The sequence below is a fragment of the Pongo pygmaeus genome, chromosome 10, assembly GCF_028885625.2.
Source record: "Pongo pygmaeus isolate AG05252 chromosome 10, NHGRI_mPonPyg2-v2.0_pri, whole genome shotgun sequence".
Taxonomy (NCBI): domain Eukaryota; kingdom Metazoa; phylum Chordata; class Mammalia; order Primates; family Hominidae; genus Pongo; species Pongo pygmaeus.
In genome coordinates, this window is record NC_072383.2 from 100,651,975 (window position 1) to 100,666,397 (window position 14,423).

Genomic DNA, 14,423 nt, shown 5'->3' on the forward strand with positions numbered 1-14,423 from the left:
CTTATTGCCAAAAGGTTAGTCTCATGGCTGCAACAAGCTTCAAGGGAGGATGGAGAATATAGATCTTATTCTGGGTAATATCTTGCCAGAATAAAAACAAAAGCTCTATTACTAGGGAAGAAAGGGAGAATGGATATTGGCAGGCAGCTTGCTGTCTTTGCTTCATTGAACTATCACAAAAACCTTTGCCTTGTTACAGCTTCCTCAAAACATATCCACACACATGTACAACTACACTATGGTAAGGATACTTGTAAAGATAGCTTTTTAAATTCTTCCTTAGCTATATTTTATTTGCTTGCTTACAGAGATGATTTTTGTCTATTTTTGGCGTAGTTGATTTAGAGAGGCTTAATCATATGGCAGTATTGGATTGTAGAAACAACAAAGATCTTAAAAACCAGTGACAGTATAATCTACCTGAGGTCTTTGGGTGCATTGTTTTCCTTCTATTCCTTGCCCTTGTCTAAGTCCTCTAATAAGTTTCTTCCTTTGAGTGGGTTAAGTTATAGTATGATATATATCAGGGTACAAGTTTGAGGTTGTCTCTGTGGGAGACTCTCTCCAAGTGTCATCATGTCACCAGGAGTAAAATTGAAGCTGCTAAGATGGTAACATTTTCTACATGAAGTAGAAAATGTTCTGCATTTTAACCCTGGAAGATAACAACTTAATCTCTGATATTATTGTTTGTTCTGGGAAATTTCCAGTGCGGGGAAAAAGTAGACAGGAAAATATATCCCTAGATTGATTTCTCAAAAATGCACTAAGTATAATCCCAATTTTTGCTAAAAGTCTCTTTCAAGATACATTTTAGAATATTCCAAACAGTTTTGAATGTCATGATCCTGAATTTTCATAATCCTGATAAAGTTTCTTTGTTTCATATTTGTTGTAGCTGAAATAAGGTAGGGATTATGAGGAATTAAGATAAAGCTAAGTCAGGGCAGTTTTGGGAATGTGGTCACTTAAACAGTGCCCCTTCCCTCTTCACTCCCTGCTTATGATTCCTCTCCTAAGGAAAATGGATTCAGGGCCCATGGGCATCTCGGAGCATACAAGGCCTTAGATTGTAACTGGAGTCTTAAGTAGAGAGATTTGATACAGGGCTTGCTTTCTCATGGGCTGAGCAAGTATCTGGAAGACAGGATCAGAGACCTGGGGTGAGGAGCAGAAATGGTTAATCCTGAGAAGAGCTTAGCCTCAGAGATCTGTGGACGTCTTTGGGGGAAGGTCAGCAAATGACCTCTGTGGGTACGCTCATATTCCCTGACCCTCAAGCCAAGAAGCAGCTGAATAGATGGGCTCACTTCTTGTTGGTGAGGCTTGGGAGAACATAAGACTCTTCCTTAGCCTCAGCAGATGACTGGTAGCCTGTTTGTTTGTCCACTGCTGCTCTGTAAATATAGATACAATTTCAACTTCTATTACTTGTAGAACTGTCATCAGTTAAGCTACCTCAGCAGTCAGATCTGAGTCCCAAAAAGCTAATGAAGAAAACAACTCACCATTTAAGGGTTTCCAGCAGCCAGAGAAGGATGAGTTAGCTGACAACACACATGCCTAACAGAACAGAGCTACTAGGGGGGAATGACAGCAACTGAAATACGTATAAATGTTAGGTACTTGGAAAAATTCAAGAATAGCACCTCAACATAAAACTATGGATCTGGCAAAAAAGAAGAAGGCAGCGCACCTGCGTGGGCCTGGGTCTGGGTGGGGGTGCTGCGGGTGCTTCATGATGCTGGGCTCTCTGGGATGGGGGGATGGCAGAGGGTGCTGCAACTACCCACGGAAGAATGCAGCCGAAGGTGTAGGTTTTTGGCTTTAACTTCTTTGTGATGAGAAGGCCACCCTTGAGAAAGCTCATAAAACGTAGCACCTCTGCAGAAATGGTCCTTAGTTGGAGCCTGCGGCTGCTGGGAGATGCATCAGCATCAGTGAATGAATGGAGTCCTGCGGGTGGGTCCCCGATGCCTGCATACTTTTTAGGACCTTCTGATCTACCTGGCAGGGGTCAACTATACAGCCACCTTCAGAAAGAGGAAGCTTGCTGCTGTCTAGGCCAGATCTCTTGGCTCCTGGGGAAGATCCACCAGTGTCAGCCTCATTGACTCTGGAGCAGCAGAAGGGAGAGTCCCTTTGTGCATGGAGCTGGTCTCTAAACTTGAGATTGCGTGGAATTCCCATCACAGTCCAGAAGAAGAGACGAGACCTGAAGAAACTGGCGGCTGTCATGCGGCAAGTGAGACAATGGGAAAGCCACCTGCTTCAGAACATTGAAGAAGCCACCTGGCACCAACTTACTGTCCAAGCTGAGAAGAAGGAACCAGGGACCCAAGGAGCTTCCGTTTAGTATAAAACCAGCAGCAAACCTCCGAAGTCCAGGCATCTCAGAGAAATGCCTTTTTTGTGGACACGTGGTTACTAAATACAGAGCTAGATTTTATTTTTGTAAATATTTGCATCTCCTGCTTTATCAAAAAGTTTTCTTTTTTCTTCCTAAAAACCAAAGAATGCTTTTATTTCCAACTGTATCTCTTGCTCTGCTGCCTCCTCGCTCCTCTTCCCAGATGTTGGGCAGGTGGGCTGGGTCTTCTCAGGGATGCAGATGAAAGCTTGTTGCTAGAGTGGAATAAAAAAGGGCAGCCCCTGTTCGAAATCTCAGACTGGATTGAAAAACACAGGACGTAATACAGTCTAAGTCCATCTAGGATCTTCTGATTTAAGAGACAGGTGTAAAGATTTACTCTCAAACTGTAGGATGGGTGGAAAGTATTCCAGATCAAGGTTCCAGTTCTCCCTGGGAGCACCCACATTTCTTTTAAGGTTTCTAGCAGAGATGTAATGATGAAATTACTCACAAAAGGGATTAGATGCAGGCTGGTAGTTGCAGTTACTGGGTTACTATAAATTTCATCTCTTGATGTTCTACATATGTGGTAAAAATTTATTTACTGTGTAGTATGTTTAAACATTTGTAAGTTTTATGAGCTAGTTCCTCCTGTATAAGCTGACAATTCAAGTTGTTCACTGTTTTTCTGTGACAGTTATTATCTGGTTATAAAATTATCAGATAAAAATAAGAGACAGTTATTACTTTTTCAAATACAACATGAAAGTATAAAAAAGCAGACTTTCCTTTGTAATTGCATAACATTGAGATAAATACTTCAGAGTAATTTCATCTGATATTTATTAAAAATAAATCATTTTCATGACAGTTAAAAAAAAAAAAAAAAGAGTTCCCAACATGGTAGATCAATTCAGACCAAAATTAGTCTCTTGAAAATTAAGCACAATAAATATTTAAAGCACAAAGAAAAAATTAGGTAAAGAAATCATGAAGTACTTAGTAATTTTCCAAGTAGGAGAACATTAAAAAAAAAAAGGAAAAAAAGGAGTTAAACAGAAACAGATGCATAAGAGGCTATAATTAAATACATAATAATTTGATATAAATATATTTGTTATAAGACATACTTTCCTTAGCTGAAACAAAAGCAGATAGCACCATTATTGTAGGTTGGCCTTTTGAGATATCTTTTCAGGTTCTTTGCATGTCTGACACCCATGGCTCCACCTGGACCTACCCAGAAGCAATTCAGCATGCAGGACAACAGCTTTGATCCCCTATGATTTCATCTCTGTCCCCACCAATCAGCAGCAAGCCAAGCCACCCCTCACCCCTTCTTCCAAACTGCCTTTGAAAACCCCCTAACCTATGAGTTTTGGATGAGATTGGTTTGAATACTGTCTCCCGTGTGGCATGGCCAGCCTTGTGCCTATTAAACTCTTTTTTGAGACAGGGTATCACTCTGGCGCCCAGGTTGGAGTGCAGTGGTGTAGTCGCAGCTCACTGCAGCCTTCCTGGGCTCAAGTGATCATCCCACCTGAGCCTCTTGAGCAGCTGGGACTACAGGCACATGCCACCATGCCCAGCTAATTTTTTGCATCTTTCGCAGAGACAGAGTTTCATTGTGTTGCCCAGGCTGGTCTTGAACTCCCAGGCTCCAGCAATCCACCTGCTTTGGCCACACAAAGTGAGGATTACAGGTGTGAGCCACGGTACCTGACCCTAAACTCTTTACTGCAGTTATGTGGTCTTTATTTGTGTAGCAGACAGGAAGAACCCATGGGCAGTTACATTATGAAGTTTAATTATATGTATTCTTAATGATTGCTAACAACTGTCAGGTAATACTCTCAACTGAAACATTAATGACACTGAGTAGAGCTTTGTGTGAAGTTTTTTTTATAGTCAGCATAGCATTTTATTAGTAATACTCTATGTTTTCTACAGAGTCAACTATTGGATTTTCTGTCTGGCAAACAGTATGCAGTAGGTGATGAAAATGATCTTTCTATACCAACATCACCAACAAGTAAATACAACCATGATAATGAAAAGGTACTGATAAACTGTGAGTAAATTAAAGCAGACTATAATCCCTTTCAAGTCACTGAATTTGGTGGTGGTACCTTAAAGTTACTAATGCTTTGTAAAAATTTTTTTTACAAATCTTTAGTTTGTTTAAAACTGTATTCGCAAAGAATAATACACTGGCGGCTGGTGAGAATGTGATAAAAGAGTCTTTATGGTTTAGGGCCAAGGTAACAGGCATTGAACAAAAATAGTTATCATTCAAAGTATCAGGAAAGTAATTGAAGGTCCAGTTTGTCAGAGTTCTTTGACTCTCTGGTAAACTTCACATTTACTCTTTTAGATGGTTGATCCTTGGGAGAATATGCTCAACTGGAAAATCTGGTCTGTACCCCTTGCAGTAGTACAACTCATATATCAGGAGTTTAGATAATAGGGTTTGTCGTATAAACCACCGAAAAGTAGTGCCACATACAAGTTTGGTTTAATATAATTTACGTTCAGCTGAATACTATGCTGGGTACCTAAACATATATGGTAACCCCACTAACCATAGTAGTAGTACTTACGAAAACGGGGACTAAACTATGACCTTTTTTCTCTCTTGCCCAAATTCCTATTTAAGGGGCCTGGGGAGTCATACCTTCTAAACTGTAACATCTCATCAGATGGGTTTTATTTAACCCTCTATAATGTGGTTTACTTTCCAGCCTGACTCTGACATAACATCACATGACAGATAGAGAAGGAAATAAAAATATTTTACCCCAAAATATGTTTCTTTGCCATATTTTGAAATGGTCCTACAAAGCTGTCTTTTGTGGAGGAAAATTTGCGTTTGTAAAGGATCTCTATTAATTAACTAAATCTTTCCCCTTCCAGGCCCTCCCAGTCCTGAAGAGATAACTGAGAGTCTAGCACCTTTTAATAGGAAGCATTTGCCATCTATTGTTTCTAAGGGTGGCCACCTGTGAGACTTCATCTACATAATAAGAACCTTGGTCTTCACAATCCCATATCTTAAACCAGAGACTCCTTTCTGCTGATTACAGGTCTTTAGATAATAATTCTTTCAACCAATTGCTTGCCAATCAGAAAATCTTTGAATCTACCTATGACCTGTAAGCCCCATTTCAAGGTGTCCCACCTTTCCAGGCTGAACCAATGTTTACCTCACATGTACTGATTGATGTCTTATGTCTCTCTAAAACATATATTACCCCAGCTACTTGGGAGGCTGAGGCAGGGGAATTGCTTGAACCAGGGAGGTGGAGGTTACAGTGAGCTGAGATCGCACCACTGCACTCCAGCCTGGGTGACAGAGGAAGACTCCATCTCAAAAAAAACAAAAACAAAACAAAAAAACATATATAACCAAGCTATAACCCAACCACCTTGGGCACATGTTCTCAGGATCTCTTGAGACTGCGCCTCAGGCCATTGAGAGACAGGACTAGCTGGATTTCCTAGGCCGACTAAGAATTCCTAAGCCTAGCTGGGAAGATGACTGCATCCACCTTTAAACAAGTGGCTTGCAACTTAGCTCACACTCCACCAATCAGGTAGTAAAGACAGCTCACTAAAATGCTAAACCCAGGCATTCGAGCAGGAGTGGCAACCCCCTTTAGGTCCCCTCCCATTTTATGGGAGCTCTGTTTTCACTCTATTAAATCTTGCAACTGTACACTCTTCTGGTCCCTGTTTGTTATGGCTTGAGCTGAGCTTTCACTCCAGTCCACCACTGCTGTTTGCACTGCTAACTTCAGGCAGGGTGTCTGCTGTGCTCCTGATCTAGCGAGGCGCCCTTTGCCGCTCCCAAGTGGGCTAAAGGCTTGCCATTGTTCCTGCATGGCTAAATGCCCAGGTTCATCCTAATCGAGCTGAACACTAGTCGCTGGGTTCCACAGTTCTCTTCCGTGACCCACGGCTTCTAATAGAGCTATAACACTCACTGCGTGGCCCAAGATTCCATTCTTTGGAATCTGTGAGGCCAAGAACCCCAGGTCAGAGAACAAGAGGCTTACTGCCATCTTGGAAGTGGCCCGCCACCATCTTGGGAGCTCTAAGAACAAGGACCCCCTGGTAACACCATGATCACTCATATTTGGCTTAGAATTTACCTTCCTTTTTTTTTTTTTTGAGACGGAGTCTCCTTCTGTCGCCCAGGCTGGAGTGCAGTGGCGTGATCTCGGCTCACTAGAAGCTCTGCCTCCCGAGTTCACGCCATTCTCCTGCCTCAGCCTTCTGAGTAGCTGAGACTACAGGCAACCACCACCACGCCCAGCTAATTTTTTTTTTTTTTTTTTTTTTTTGTATTTTTAGTAGAGATGGGGTTTCACTCTGTTAGCCAGGTTGGTCTTGATCTCCTGACCTCGTGATCCGCCCACCTCAGCCTCCCAAAGTGCTGAGATTACAGGCATGAGCCACTGCGCCCGGCCCAGAATTAACCTTAAATATTTTACAGGGCTTAACTCTTGGCAAAGTTTCTGTGATTAATAAAATCAGCATTGACATAATGAGAATTTAAGAGTGTTGAAAAAAGTAAAATTATATTCAACATATTTTAATTATTTTTGTTTTATTTATTTTGCTTATTATTTTTTTGAGGCAGAGGCTCACTGTGTTGCCCAGGCTGAAGTGCAGTGTGGCATGATCTCTGCTCACTGCAACCACTGCCTCCCAGGTTCAAGTGATCCTCCCACCTCAGCCTCCCAAGTAGCTGGGATTACAAGCGTGCGCCACCACGCCTGGCTGATTTTTGTATTTTTAGTAGAGACCAGGTTTTACCATGATGGTCAGGCTGGCTTCGAACTCCTGACCTCAGGTGATCTGCCTGCCTTGGTCTCCCAAAGTGCTGGGATTACAGACATGAGCCACTGTGCCCAGCCAACATATTTTAGAAATACGATATATAAATGGTCTAGAATGCATTTACTTCCAAAATCACCTGCTCCAGTAAGTTAACACATTTGGTGAATCACCTTCATTTTTGACAAACATTGCTGAGGTAGATTCTTCTATATGTCCCATGTTAAATAGATTGCACTTAAAATATATATTTTATCAGTGCCCTCAAATACTTGTATGTCTCCTTCCTAGATTTAATAAAGTGTTTTATATGTGCATCTGATGTTTTTTCTGTCCTATTTGAAAGTAAGTTGCTGACATGTGGATCCCTAAAATTCCCTAAAGTACATTTCCTAAAAATAATGGCATAACTGCAATATAATAAGAAAAATAAGTATTTTCAAATATCATTTACTAACTTCCATATTTAAACTTCTCCATTTGTCCCCAAAATGGTTTTATATCTCCTTAGACTCTTTTACTCTAGAAGAATTCCCCTAATCTTTTTTTTTTTTAATTTTTCTGATTAATTCCCTGTGGTATTATTTAACTTCTTTCTCTATTTGCTGTATTTCCAATAAATTGGAAGTGATATCTGAAATCTTGCTTAGATTTTGGTTTAATATTTCCTAAGAAATACTTCTTAACTGATGCAGAGTATTTCATTTTATATCTTATTGGGAAACAAACTCAGGTTATCCTAAATTGCCAGGTCTCTCCAGTACAAAGATGTAGTTTTTCCTTTGCTGTCAGCAAAGATCTGTGAGGTGACACTTTGGCACTGTATAAATAATCCTGTTTCTCAATAACCTTTTATCTAATGGTTTTAAGCATTGATGATCCTGACTTGAATCAGTTATTTCTGTAGTATCTATAGAATAGTGAGCTTCTGGCCAGGCGTGGTGGCTCTCACCTGTAATCCCAGCACTTTGGGAGGCTGAGGCGGGTGGATCACAGGTCAGGAGATCGAGACCATCCTGGCTAACACGGTGAAACCTCGTCTCTGCTAAAAATACAAAAAAGTAGCTGGGTGTAGTGGCGGGCGCCTGTAGTCCCAGTTACTCGGGAGGCTGAGGCAGGAGAATGGCGAGAACCTGGGAGGCGGAGCTTGTAGTGAGCTGAGATGATGCCACTGTACTCCAGCCTGGGAGGGAGTGCGAGACTCCATCTCAAAAAAAAAAAAAAAAAAAAAAGAATAGTGAGCTTCTAATTCTGTTATGTCTTTACATTAATTACTTGCCATTTCTCAGTAAAGCTTTATCTTATCAAATGAGATGAAGTATCCTTCTCTAAAAATCTCAGGGTAACTCCTTAATTCTCTACCAATTTAGGGGTTAGTGTAATAGTTATATATAATATAAGCAAATTAGATATTTATTCTTTTATTGTTCTCCTTTTTGTATGTCTATTATATGGATTCATGAATTTATATTTATTCAGTGTTTTAAAATGAGTTACACTCATTAATCTTTGATGCTAAAATAGAGGAAGCTGCTTCAAGCAGGTTTTTGTGTCTTTTTTACATGCTCTAGTAGACTTTTCAAGCATTTTCCTCTTTTCTGGTACAAGAAAATATCCCAAGCCCACCTTGAATGTTTTCTGCCCAGACCTGGTTCCTTTTAGAGATTTGCAACTATTTTCTCTTGCTTGAAATTAATTTTTCACTTAAATTTCCTTTCTTTTCCCTTGATGCTCCAAATCTTGGCAAAGTGATTGCCAAATTGCCTGATCTTTTCTTGGTGGCGCTTGAGCAGTGTATTTGTGTATCAAAAGGGTAGATTACTTAAAGATCTCTTTTATCTATCCTGTATGTGCTATAGGGAGGAAATTATAATTGTTATATTTGTATTTTTAAAGAGGAATGAACCAATTTGTATATGTGAAAAGAATTAAGCTTTTAGAACTTTGGCTTATAAAGTTTAAAGGGGTATCTGTGACTAAAGATTATAAGCATGTAGTTTCCTGATTTAAACAACACTGATAGTTTCATTGTGTTAATTCTCTAATTTCTAACTTTTGCTTTCTTGGATTGTATTTTCTAATAGAATTTTATCTACTAGTTCAACTAATGGATTTGATTTTCTGAGGAGTATTAAATTGGCAGCCATCTTCCTAGCCATGCTTCTGTTACTTGCAGTTTCTAATTTTTCTTTTTACAAGGTCTTTTTGGAAGTCAATGTATTTCTTTTTTCCCCTTGGAGACGGAGTTTCACTCTGTCACCCAGGCTGGAGTGCAGTGGCGCGATCTCAGCTCACTGCAACCTCCGCCTCCTGGGTTCAAGCAATTCTCCTGCCTTAGCCTCCTGAGTAGCTGGGATTACAGGGACGTGCCACCACGCCTGGCTAATTTTGTATTTTTAGTAGAGACAGGGTTTCACCATGTTGGCCAGGCTGGTCTTGAACTCCTGACCACGTGATCCACCCACCTCAGCCTCCCAAAGTGCTGGGATTACAGGCGTGAGCCACCGCACCCGGCTGGAAGTCAATGTAGCTCTAATTAAAATCCTAATGTGAATTTTTGGGCTGCAGTCTTGCAAAGAAATATTTTGACCATCAAATGTGTTTACTAATATGACACCAGAGTCTTCAAGTAGGTGAATGGGTTGAATTTGAGAAACAGTATTTTTTTGTTTCCTTATTTTATTTTACTTCATTTTATTTTTCCTAAGGTACTAAACCATTGCTTTTAAAATTCTGAAGTAATGAAGGGAATAATAGAATAAAGGCCAGAAAAAGAAAATCATCAGTTAAAAAAAAATCTACTAAGTATCTTAGTTTTTGTCCAACTTTTTTTTTGTCAGTATATATAAGCATTTATGCATTGGCAAACAAAAGTTAAAAAAAGACCCTGTATAAATTGTTAATCTTCTCAGTTTAGAAAAACTGACTTTCTTCAAACTGAGGTTGAATATCTGCCTCTCAGTAAGAAGAGATAGGAAAAGAAACTTGGAATTGTCAGAAAGCTTAAATAAAATTGTCCAGCTTCTAAACAAACATTGCAAATACTTTGTGGTATGGATAGAATCAGTTTATTAAACAAATAAACAGAACAGTATCCTTATTTTTGGTGTCTTGGTAAAGGCTTCAATCTTGTGGATTTTTTCAATTTAGGCCCTTGCTCTTGGACATCATAACTATACTTATGTGGACTGCTTTTCCAGGGAACCTCTTTAAAACTCACTTGTAAATACAAGAGCAAGGAAACCATAACAGCCATGTTATCTGACCATAATAAGAGGGATAGATTTCCAATTGCAGCCATGAGTTAAAAGAAACACTCTAACTGTGAGGACTCCAAGATGTTTTTCCCTGAAGTTTGCCCAACATCACAGATCAGAAGGACAAAATTTGCTAACCTTAAAGAGCAAGTTGTAGATGTGACAGCTTAAGCCCTGGTTTTGTACCCAATTAGGATCAGGTATATACATATTTGTTAAGTTCTTGTTATTTTTGAACAGCAGAAGCACAGTGAGATAGAGATTGCATAAAGTTAAATGTAGGAAAAGTTTCTGATTACAATGTGAATGTCACTTTTTCTCTGCTTTGATTTTTGGTAAATTGTGTTATTCTTCTCAAATGTCAAAGGAATACAAAGAATTGTGTTTTAGACAGACTACTGCACTGTGAAGTTAAAATGGAAACTCATATTATAGACTTATGTAATAGAAGTATTGTGATTTACTGTGAAAATAAAGATAAAAGGACATTTGAAATATGAGCAGAGGCTGGGCATGGTGGCTCATGCCTGTAATCCCAGCACTTTGGGAGGCTGAGGCAGGCAGATCACCTGAGGTCAGGAGTTTGACACCAGCCTGACCAACATGGAGAAATCCCGTCTCTACTAAAAATACAAAATTATCCAGGCATGGTGGCACATGCCTGTAATCTCAGCTACTTGGGAGGCTGAGGCAGGAGAATCGCTTGAACTTGGGAGGCTGAGGTTGCGGTGAGCCGAGATCGTGTCATTGCACTCCAGCCTGGACAACAAGAGGGAAACATCATCTCAAAAAAAAAAAAAAAAAAAAAGAAATATAATCAGAAAACTATATTATACGTTATTTTATAAAATTTTAGGAGAAACCTTAAACTCATTTTTATTTGGTTGTGACTTAGAATACCTTTCTTTGTAAGGCACCATAATAAAAAATTTGAGCATTTATTTTATCCCAGGTAAGTTTTTTTTTCTTTGGAGACAGTCTCATTCTGTCGCTCAGGCTGGAGTGCAGTAGCACTATCTTGGCTCACTGCAATCTCCACCTCCCAGGTTCAAGTGATTCTTGTGCCACAGCCTCCCGAGTAGCTGGGATTACAGGTGTGTGCCACCACGTCCAGCCAATTTTTTTGTATTTTTAGTAGAGACAGGGTTTTGTTGTGTTGGCCAGGCTGGTCTTGAACTCTTGGCCTCAAGTGACCCACCTGCCTTGGCCTCCTAGTGGTGGGATTACAGGTGTGAGCCACCACACCCAGCCTCAGGTAAGTTTTTCTTAATAGATTTTTAATTTTGAAATTTTTAAAAGGCCAAATTTATGTATTAATTTTTCTTTCATTCATCATGGAATGAAAACTCATTGAGAATCTATTGACAAAAACAGATTGATAACCTGCTATAATGTGAGTCATTCTGTTAGGATCTAAGGACACATGATTTGCTCTCATGGAACTCACAAAGTAATAGGAGGATGAAGAAATGTTATCAGAAAGTAGCTACGCATGGTGGCTCATGCCTGTAATCCCAGCACTTTGGGAGGTCAAGGCAGGAGGATCACTTGAGCCCAGGAGTGCAAGATTAGGCTGGGCAACATAGTGAAATATTGTACCCTTAAAAAAATATTAAAAAGAAAAGTATCAGGAAGTGTTAACACCTATGCAGAGAATTATATTAGGGTGATATGCAGAGTTATCACAGGATGGCAGGAAAGAGAATACATGAATGTCTACTTTAGATTAGGGGATCAGGGAGCATCTCTGAAAAGGTAACATTTACTTAATATGCAAGAAAAAATCTTTCTCATGGTTAATCTTTAAACTTTGTTTTCTTGTAATTAATTTTGCCTAAGTTCTATCTCAAGTCCATGTTTAAGGCAATGCTTTCCTGTCCAGTGAAGTTTTTCTTTTAAATTGACTGTGCTTGCCTCTTACTTTTTAATAATTGTTTTTTACATGGAAATTTAAACAGTCAAAATATATTATCTTTTGAATTTATTTTAAGGTGTATATGCTTAATAATTATCTAAGAGGCTTGCTAAGGATTTGTAATTTTTTGTTGCTGCCTTTTTTAGTTTCTTTTATGCTTCAAAAATTTAACATGTGATTAGATTGAATATGATGAAATTTTAGTTTTAATAAGGGAAATATTTTCTTATCATTTACAGATGATAAATTCCTGGGATATTAGTTGTGACTGAAATTACTGAAGGATTTTTGAATTTCATGTGCTTTGAGTGGGAATCGAGTTTAGAATTTGTGAGTCTGTTATCTGAGGGAATAGGCAAGAATATGATTTCAAGTGGACAGTTTGGGAACAATAAGAATTAGAAACAGGATTCTAGAGCAGAGGGTGGGATCAAAGTAGTTGAGAAGGCAAAAATAGGAAGAAAATTCCATGCAAGGAATTTAATTTTGTGCTGCTCATGGTGGCTCACACCTGTACTCCCAGCACTTTGGGAGGTCAAGGCAGAAGGATCAGTGGAGCCCACGACTTCAGCACCAACCTGGGCAACATAGTGGGACCCTGTCTCTCCGAAAAATAAAAAAGTTTTGCTGCTTGTGGTGGCACATGCCTGTAATCCTAGCTACTGGGGAGGCTGAGGCAGAAGGATCACTTAAGCCTGGGAGGTTGAGGTTACAGTGTGCCCTGATTGTGCCACTGCACTCCAGCCTAACAGCAAGACCCTGTTTCTCAAAAAAAAAAAAAAAAAGGAATTTGATTTTGATGAAATCCAATTTATCTTTTTTTTTAAATTTATTTATTTATTATTATTATACTTTAGGTTTTAGGATACATGTGCGCAATGTGCAGGTTAGTTAAATATGAATATATGTGCCATGCTGGTGCACTGCACCCACCAACTCGTCATCTAGCATTAGGTATATCTCCCAATGCTATCCCTCCCCCCTTCCCCCAACCCCACAACAGTCCCCAGAGTGTGATGATCCCCTTCCTGTGTCCATGTGTTCTCATTGTTCAATTCCCACCTATGAGTGAGAATATGCGGTGTTTGGTTTTTTGTTCTTGCCATAGTTTACTGAGAATGATGATTTCCAATTTCATCCATGTCCCTACAAAGGACATGAACTCATCATTTTTTATGGCTGCATAGTATTCCATGGTGTATATGTGCCACATTTTCTTAATCCAGTCTATCATTGTTGGACATTTGGGTTGGTTCCAAGTCTTTCCTATTGTGAATAATGCCACAATAAACATAGGTGTGCATATGTCTTTATAGCAGCATGATTTATAGTCCTTTGGGTATATACCCAGTAATGGGATGGCTGGGTCAAATGGTATTTCTAGTTCTAGATCCCTGAGGAATCGCCACACTGACTTCCACAATGGTTGAACTAGTTTACAGTCCCACCAAGAGTGTAAAAGTGTTCCTATTTCTCCACATCCTCTCCAGCACCTGTTGTTTCCTGACTTTTTAATGATCGCCATTCTAAGTGGTGTGAGATGGTATCTCATTGTGGTTTTGATTTGCATTTATCTGATGGCCAGTGATGGTGAGCATTTTGTCATGTGTTTCTTGGCTGCATGAATATCTTCTTTTGAGAAGTGTCTGTTCATGTCCTTCGCCCACTTTTTGATGGGGTTGTTTGTTTTTTTCTTGTAAATTTGTTTGAGTTCATTGTAGATCCTGGATATTAGCCCTTTGTCAGATGAGTAGGTTGCGAAAATTTTCTCCCATTTTGTAGGTTGCCTGTTCACTCTGATGGTAGTTTCTTTTGCTGTGCAGAAGCTCTTTAGTTTAATTAGATCCCATTTGTCAATTTTGGCTTTTGTTGCCATTGCTTTTGGTGTTTTAGACATGAAGTCCTTGCCCATGCCTATGTCCTAAATGGTAATGCCTAGGTTTTCTTCTAGGGTTTTTATGGTTTTAGATCTAACATTTAAGTCTTTAATCCATCTTGAATTGATTTTTGTATAAGGCGTAAGGAAGGGATCCAGTTTCAGCTTTCTACATATGGCTAG

The 14,423-nt window shown here is 39.4% G+C and overlaps 1 protein-coding gene across 9 annotated transcripts in view; it reads left to right on the forward strand.

Annotated features, from left to right (window-relative positions):
* PARPBP (PARP1 binding protein) overlaps window positions 1–14,423 on the forward strand; it is an 84,178-nt gene that overhangs the window by 27,318 nt on the left and 42,437 nt on the right. For 7 of the 9 annotated variants that reach the window (XR_008493094.2, XR_008493093.2, XM_054445676.2 and 4 more), the window contains one exon: window positions 4,304–4,411. The exons of 1 other annotated variant lie outside the window; for it this stretch is intronic. Coding sequence is in view for 6 of the 8 variants with exons in the window: in XM_054445676.2 (XP_054301651.1) it covers window positions 4,304–4,411 (108 nt within the window). In the remaining 2 variants the exon portion in view is untranslated. Of the gene's footprint in view, window positions 1–2,014; window positions 2,246–4,303; window positions 4,412–14,423 lie in introns of all 9 variants that reach the window. One more of the 9 variants, XM_054445682.2, reaches the window with a different exon arrangement.